Source organism: Coptis chinensis, chromosome 3 (assembly GCF_015680905.1).
Source record: "Coptis chinensis isolate HL-2020 chromosome 3, ASM1568090v1, whole genome shotgun sequence".
Lineage (NCBI taxonomy): Eukaryota > Viridiplantae > Streptophyta > Magnoliopsida > Ranunculales > Ranunculaceae > Coptis > Coptis chinensis.
The window spans coordinates 58520731-58529780 of NC_141458.1; the positions used below are offsets into that span (position 1 = coordinate 58520731).

The 9050-nt window shown below is 36.5% G+C and overlaps 1 protein-coding gene across 1 annotated transcript; it reads right to left on the minus strand.

Moving 5' to 3' along the window:
* Window positions 1-5934: 5934 nt before the first annotated feature.
* LOC147510192 (uncharacterized) lies at window positions 5935-6636 on the minus strand. The gene has a single exon (XM_086598046.1). The coding sequence runs from the start codon at window positions 6634-6636 to the stop codon at window positions 5935-5937; it is 702 nt and encodes a 233-aa protein (XP_086454172.1).
* Window positions 6637-9050: the final 2414 nt, after the last annotated feature.

Here is a 9050-nt window from a genome sequence, read left to right on the forward strand (position 1 = left end):
AAGTCAGTAATGAAAAACAACAAAATAAATCAACGAAAATTAGAAAAATAAGAAGTGAAAAGGTAAGAGTGATGTTTCCCTCCTTAGATGCTCAACCAAGCATTATTTCTCCTTCAATCTATGACGGCGACACCATTTGAAGTCGTAGTAATAGTTGTTGAGTCTTCAAAGTGTTTTGAAGTGAGGTTCACCATAGATTGTTTAGAGTTTGAATGGTTGAGATTTTTAGAAGGAAGGAAGGTAGAATCTTTAGTTTAGGACTTGTATTGGTTAACTAGTTTATGAAGAACATTAAAAAGCTTAAGTTATTAATGATTGAAAGAACACAAACTTGAAGAAATGAAATGAAAAGATTGAACAAGAACAACAAAGAAAGATGATTGATTGATTGAATAACAAAATCAAATAACAAGATTGAAATGAAGAACAATCAAGTAAATGACTTGAATGAAAAAAAGACTAGATCAAAAATAAATCCTACATGACACTAGAATAAGTCTAGGTGTCTCTTTTCCTAACATTTAGGTCTTATACCCCTATTTTATGTAAATGACTGATTTGCCCTTCTCCATTACATTTGAGACACCTCACCCTTTTCTTTATGCTTTTGCTTTTTCATTTTGCTTTTTGATTTCTCCTTGATCAAAATAGGTTTTAGAGAAAGCCATCTTTTGAGTTAAGGACATCTATCTCTGGTCTTCTTAGTTGAGGACTTGACTTTCAGCTCCTTGGTTATGAGTCCTTGACCTTTGACTTTGACTTTTTCAGCACTTTTTCATAGTAGCTTCGAGTCTTCATAATAAGCGTAATTAAGGCTCATTTTTGTGTTAAGACGCAGCTTTCATGATAAGTGGTTTAAATTTCTCTGTAACCTGAAAAAGACAATAATAGCTATGAGTTGTCTTTTCATTATGCATAAGAAGGGCTGTAATGCAGTAATGTAAGGGTAATAAAACACACATTTGGGAGCTGATCACTAAGCATCACTGTTTTGAATGAATACAAAGACTATGAAGTACATATTTGTAGTTGTTCAAGCACGTTCTCTTATATTGTTATGTATGTTGGTAAAGGATAAATAATGAATTGAAGTGTGTAATCCAACTGCCTAGATAACAACGTCTATCACAATGAAATGTACCAGCAAGTTTTTTTTGGTAAAGATGTACTTGCAGATTGTGACACTGTAATATTCAATTACAACAATGTCTATGTACATGTTTATCTAAGATTAAATTACATTGATCATTGGTCATATTGAATAGCATAATTCCAACATCTTATTACCATTACCATGCTGCATAAATCTTCAAAGCTAACAACAAACGATATACTACTACCTTTTATTTACTTCATTTTTTACCCCTTAGTTAGTAAGTTGTGCTCAAATGAAAAAAATATTACAAGAAGGTTGGCTTAGTTAGGAGTACATTTCATAACTAACTGGATTCAATCAATAAATTCCGTTGCTGAGACTTGAACTCGGTTCTATCGGGTGAGAGCCGATTATCTTAACCAACTAGACAAATTGATTACGTTTTTTTACTTCTTCACGTAAAAATTGTTCATGACTTATCTCATTACTATAAATCCCTTTACTGAATTAAACGCACACATTTTAACATTCCACTATATAATATATTTTTTTTCTTTTGAGTATCTCTGTTTTTCCTTTGCTTGACTTTTTTACATTACATGTTCATGTTATATCAAAATAGTACTGGCAGCCTATGGTTACAGTTACAATTGCAAAGTGTGAAAACGATTATCGAAATAGCAGAACAAGTTGTAGTTACAAAGAATATATATTGCAAATAAATTGTCGAAAGTCCATACTACAATACAGGCTTTCTCTAAAACAGACATGTCCGTTAATGGACATGTTCATGGGCAACTTATATAGTGACTTGCACAGTTGATACAGTGTTGTAAAAAACACAGCTTTTCGGATGACACTGTGTAAGTTGTACAAGACAATATATATATAAGCTGCCCACGAACATGTCCGTCTTAGAGAAAGCCTACCATACTATATTGTTGAAATACTACAAAAGTTACAATTGCAAACAAATATTTCATTATTCGATAAGATAGGATACTCTATATATTTTTGTATAATGGTTTATGTGATTGTTTTCAATGACAATCATCATTACATTATTGTTTACTATGTATGTATTTGATGTCAATATTTAGAACTACTAAACGTAATCTGACAACGGAATAGTGCAAAACCGCAATGTTCTCATGTACAAATGCCTAAAATTGGGATAATGGTAATGGTGTTAGAACTTAGAACACGCGGAAATTTTTGTAGCGGTGATGGAAATCCAACTGCACTAGATAACAATGTCTATGTCTATCACACAAAATGTCATTACCGCAACACTAAAATATTTAATTATGACAACGTAAATGTACATGTTCATAACATTTTTTTTAAAAGTTAAGCTAGGGTTAGGCAGACCTTCACCTGTATTGATTTAAGTTCTTCTTACATAGATATTACCTCCCATATCCTCATTTACAAAATTCTGTAAAACATGATCTAAAGGAGGTATAAAATGTACTAAAGAACTACTAACATCATGTTCTAGACTAGCAAGATAATCTGCTACTCTATTCACTTATGGGAAACCATGTGAGAAAGAAATGAAATCGAACTCTATCTTCTTCGAGTCAATTGTAGCTAGCACTTCCAAACAATACCAAGGTAGTTTCTCAATCTTATTGATTGCATTGATGGCTCTCTTGGAATTAGATTCCACTTCAACTAGTTTGTATCCTTCATCGATGCATCGTTGAAGACAAATATCTATGGCTTTAAGCTCTTGAAAAATCACAGATTGTAGACCCCCACATCCACTGAATCCAACAAGTACCCACTCTTCATCATTTCTGATAACTCCTCCATGTCTTGGCCCCTTGTTGTTTAATGCGCCATCTGTGTTGGCTTTGACTCTGCCACACATTGGTGGACTCCAAACACAATCAGTGCAAACTTGTTGCTTAAACTGAGTTTCAATGTTAAGATGACGAAACAGATTTCTAGCAGGTCCTGAGTCTTTCACCTTAGGCTTTAGTACCTGCAAATAGTTTCTTGTGTCTCTTACCAGTTTGTTAAAATTCACCGACGCTGGTTTGGAAGTTTGCTGGAATCTGCGATCATTTCGTTCCTTCCATATGTAATCCACCGAGGCGCAGATAAAGACTTTGAATATGTCCCCCACATTCTCCTGTTTTACATAATCTAATGAGTGATGACCAGTCCTTGTTTGCATTTCTGGTATCGGTGACAATTCCTAGCAGGCCTTTCACTCTAGAGAATACATCTTTCGAGTAAACACACTCAAAAAATAGATGTTGAGAGTACTCTCTACTGTTGCTACACAAACAACAAGAGGATTGGTTAATGATTTTATTATACACTAACTTATCTTGCGTTGGAATCCAATTCGAGAAGAGCTGCCATGCTATGAAGGAGTGACGTGGTTGAACCCATTTTCCCCAGCCCATGCTATGCTAGTGTGTCTTCTCTTTTTTCGGTGATAGGGCATCATAATCACTATTAGATGTGAATTGGCTACTCTGATGTGGAGTCCAAAAGATCTTGTCCTCGTTGAGGTGTCGACTGATGTCAACTGCAGTGATTACTTCCCTCAACTCTCGTGATTTAAGCCCATTTACTGTTGAATTCCAGGTACCATTCGAGATGAGTGCACTAAGTTTTGCATTCAGGGAATAAAGGACCATTCAGATGTGGCTTTTGCATCCTCTATCAAGGCTGACTGAGAGCACCAGATATTATGCCTCAATAGAGTTTTCTCACCATTAGAGATAGAGTAAATAATGAGTTTTTTTGCTTCTTTTCTTGTGTTCAAGATGCTTCTCCAAGTCTAAGAACAGTCCCTAGGTATCTTCATAGACCAAAAAAATTGATCTTTGATATGTTGTTTCCACGTCCAATCTACCCATATTGTTTCTTCCCTTGTAAATAATTTATAAATTAGACCACAGTAGGCACCGGTGTTCCATCTGTGTAGATTCATTATTCCCAACCCTCCTTCCTCTTTTGGTTGGCATACCGTGCTCCAACTAGCTTGATGATGTCCTTTCTTCATGATAGTACCTGTCCATAGGAATTGAGCACATAACCTTTCAACTTGTTTCAACACTGTCTTAGGTAGATGAAAGTTCTTGCCCAATAGGTATGGACAACAAGAAGAACATAAATTATAAGTTGCAGTCTTCTTGCATGAGAAAGTAATCTAGATTTCTAGTTGGAAATCTTATTCGTAACCTTCTCCACTAGTGGCTAACATTCTTTGATCTTCAGTCTAGCTGAGATGAGGGAAGCCTGAGATATCTCACTAGTGGTGTAATCAATTCTACCCCTAAGACTGTAGCTAAGGCTTGAGCATCTTGAACAGTGGGGCCTCCAGCTAACAAAGTTGTTTTATGCTTATTTATTTGTAAACTAGTAGCTCTACTAAAAGCTTCCAAACAGTCCTTGATCGCTTGTATTGATCCTCTCTCTCTCCTTTACAGAGCATGAGCACATCATCTGCAAACACCATTTGAGAAATTTTTACCTTCCGGCATTTTGAATGAAATTGGATGGCCTTGTTGTTGATGCTTTATGTGAGGACACAACTAAGGATCTCCATAACCAACACAAGGAGATATGGAGATAGGGGCTCCCCTTGTCTTATACCTCTCCCTCCCGCAAAAAAACCTTTTGGAGCTCCATTGATTAGTATCAAATAAGATGGAGTTGAGATGCATAGTTCAATCCAATCTCTCATGTTGGTAAGGAAGTTGAACAACTTGATCATGGCTTTAATAGAGTCCCAACTGACCATATCATAAGCTTTCCTTATGTCCAGCTTAATAGAACATCTGGGGGTTCCATGTTTTGGTCATAGCCATGTTATAGTTCATGAGACAAGAGTATGTTGTCCTGAATAGATCTGCTAGGGATAAAAGCTGATTGATTAGTCTGAACTAAATCATTAATGACTAATTTAATTCTATTCGCAATGATATTCAATATGCATTTATAAACAGTGTTACACAATGCTATAGGTCTAAAATCTTCAGCCATTGAGGGGTTGTTGACTTTAGGAATAAGACTTATAAATGTAGCATTGACACCTCTATGAAACTTGCAAACTTTAAAAGCATTAAAAATGGCAGAAATAAAATCATGACCAATTGTGGACCAACAACTTGTGAAGAAGAGAGGAGTGAATCCGTCAGGACCAGGAGCGGAGTTCTCTTTCATGTTAAAGAGTGCATGTTTGATTTCTTCAGGAGTAACTTCCGCTTCAAGAGTATTTTTCATGTGGGAAGAAATACTGGCTTTGATAGGTAGACTGTTGAAGAAGTCTTCTCCACTAATATTCACAACTCCAGTACCTAGAATATCATAATATTAATCAATGATAGTCTTGGTAACTTCCGCCTGACCAGTAACATTAACTCGTGAATTTTGGCTAGCCCAAATCCCACTCCTCGCTTTCTTTTCTTCTAGAGACTTAAAAAAGAATGCAATACACTTGTCACCATCTCGCATCCATTCATCATCTTGCTTACTTTGAATTTTTGCAGCTTCAATCCTTGCCAGTTCACTGTATATTTTTAGTGCTTCCCTTTCTTTTTGACCATGAAAAAGGTCCCAAGGGTTTGCCTGTACTTGCCTTTGAACATCATAGAGGCTCTCCCTAGCTTGTTCTATTCTCCCATGAATGTTTGAGAAGTTCTTTTTGGCCCGTGGTTTAATTCTATCCTTCAACAACTTTAGTTTTTGCATTAGTACATGGGATTTTAATAGATTTTGACCTTCCAGACTTCTTGTAGAAAACACTAAAATTCCACTTGTTCAACCAAATAATTCTTGAATCTAAACGGCCCAGGTTTGTTACCAAACTCATTCTAGAAAAGAAGCACTGGTAAATGTTCAGAGACACCCTGTGGAAGGAATTCTACCTTAACATTCGGGTGTTCGTCAGACCAGTGACTATTCACTAAGCATATATCAATTTTCAACATGATTCTACCTCTACCCTCCACCTTGTTATTCCACGTATAAAAGAATCCGTTATAACTAAGGTCAGAGAGTCCAGATCTTTGAAGACATTTAACAAATTCCTCAGCTTCTCTTCGGTGCATAGGACTGCCTCCCACTCTTTCTTCAGCTTTGGTGATGTTAAAATCTCCAGCTACTGCCCACGGCATGTTTACTGAACTTTGGCTGGACTGAATATCTCTCCATAAATCGATTCTGAGGTTCTTCGCATTTCTAGCATATACAATAGTGAGCAAAATTTCCTTATTGGTTGGCTTGAAATTAGCCTTACAGTGTATGAGCTGATCCGACTCCTGAAGCTTACTGATTTCGATCTTGTAAGGGTCCCAACATATCCATATTCTGCCTGAAAGGTCCTTACTATAGTTGTTTGTATGCTCCCAAGAGGGACCACAAATATCTCTAATGAGATCATACTTATTCTGCCTAACTTTGGTTTCAAATAAACAAAAAACACTGAGCTTCTTCTCCACCCTGACCTTATTGATTTCTTTATCTTTTTCTACATCATTTGTCCCTCGGACATTCCAAAAGCACAAGGATGTCATCATCTATGACAATGGTTTTTGGAACCTCTAGGTGAAAATTCCTACTCTTTTTGCCACTGCTTTTTGGCTTAGGTGAAAATTCTTGCTGCCTACTATTTTCTCCACACTTCCTTCCTGATCTTGTTTCAATACCAATTAATACTGGAGAAGGAGAAGGAGCTACCTCCTCTCTATCATCAATTTCTGCTTCATTGATTCTGTCAGTAAAATGCACTATTTCTGTTTCAAAAATCTCCCCTCCTTCAATAATACAGACAACAAATGAAACCTTTCTGATTCCATGTTAAAGTTCACAACTCCGTCATTGACCATCATCATATCAAGAGGTATTTGCATATCTAATTCATGAATAACAACAGCTTGGGCACATTCAACTAGTACTGGAGGTACATTGTTAACATTCATCTCAACCCCCTCCCTTTCCACATTATTAAGACAGTGGATATTACTTGATGGGGCTACAGTGCTGTCTCCTGCTAGGATTTCAGTATTCTGTGGATCTTCTGCAATACTAACATCATTTTCCACTGTGACTGCAGGCACAACCTTAGGCCTCTATTCTTTGTTTTTCCTATTAATTCTTCTTTTTTGGATTTTGGATAGCCTCAAGGTAGTTTTGGTACTTCCTGAGAATCCTGGCTCATAGGATTTTTTCCCCTTGCATTATCTTGTGTTGTTTCCACTGTGTCCGGATACTCAGAAACTACATTTTCTTTTACTCCTCTGCATTCTGAAACCATGTGGCCAATGACTTTGCAATGGTTGCAAAATTTTAGGAGAGGGCCTAGTTTAATATCTTGCCAAAACTCTATCCCAAGTTCTGGTTCTTCCACAGAAATCTGATCTTGAATAGACTTAGATAAATCTACATCAACCAACACACTAGCATAGTAACCATTTTTCCTTTCCAGCGAGTTCATGTCAACTCGAATTGGACATCCTAATCCTCTGCCCATACTCATGAGGATATCAACTTCCTAGTATTCAAGAGGTGACCCAGGGAATTTCACCTAAACAGAGCCAGAGGTCTGTCTATGTGTTTCAATATTGAAGTTCGGTGTCCATCTTGAAAATCTTAGTAGTTGATTTTGGAGATACCAAGGACTGCCAAAGAAAATAGTATTGTAGTCTATCTCGTTATCGAACCAAAAGAGGATATAGCCTTTTCCCAAACGAGAAAACTTGATTGAACCAGTTAGACCCCATTCAGTGCTGACTACCGATCTGATGGTGTCCATAGTCAGAGTTTTGGAATCAAGTCGAGCAATTCAGGCATATTTGCAAGCTTCTATACCTCTTTCAACTGATTCCCTGGATTTGTTAATGGCTAGTTTATCATCTTTCCTAGTTGGAACAGGAAGTGAATAAACATCCACCGTTTGCTTCATATGACCTCTTGCGATATTAGAATAAGAATCATTATTGTTATAGTTATCATCTCTATTGCGTAGTTCTTCTTGCCTCAATGATTCAATCCCACTGCTGTTGGGAAAATTCACAAGGTCTCTACCAGACCCAAATCTGAAAGGAACATAAGCCATGTTACACAGAGAACAACCAGGGAAGGGAAAGACAGAGAGCACGTACGTAAGCAGGACAAGAAAGCCGCCCGAACCAAAGAGGGGATACCTTTCCTTAACTCAACAATGGAGGAGTTACCAAAAAAGGAAGGACAAGAGTATGCAGGAGATAAGAAACACTCACCAAACTTTGTTTTAGCTAAAAAGAGTTAAGATGTAGAGTACCGGATCATTGAGCCACTTAAGTAATATCACTACCAGTCGCCCAACAAAAGGTTAATAACATATCTCAATTAGTAGAGTATACCATAATTAACATGGACATTTAAATTGGACCAGCCTTTTTTATACTATGAAATACCCTTAATAAAATATTAAAATCAATTATTCAATGCCTTTAAGAAGGACTACTTAGTAATTTCAAAATTTACTACCATCTATACCCTTAAGATTATATAGTAACTTAAGGATGTATGTGTAAATTCAGGTAGAAAATCAACTCAACTATCGCCTTATTCAATTGTTTGCCACTTACCCTTCATTAATTGCCAAATAATTACCTTTTATACCGAAATTAGATTCAAAGAAACCAACAGTCTCTTTTCTTCTTCTCTTCTTCTTATCTCTCCCAACAACCAACAAAAATCCAATTCTTCAAAACAATCCCAATTCTTCATCAAGAACAAAAAAAAAACAATTTTATTATATATAAATCCCTACTTTCAAATCAAAGTAACTGATGTCTCGATGCTTCTTTCAAACTTGGGTCTTTTCTGCAAATGAATTTAAGCAGAACTCAGATTTCAATCCGACCCGCTTCCACATTCCGTTGATAGACCTTCAAGGAGATCGTAAAAAAGTGGTTGATGAGATAAAAGTTGCATCAAAGAAGTG

Bases quoted from the DNA above. Each gene is read 5' to 3' on its own strand.
- LOC147510192 (XM_086598046.1), bottom strand. From the start codon at position 6,636: ATGACATCCTTGTGCTTTTGGAATGTCCGAGGGACAAATGATGTAGAA.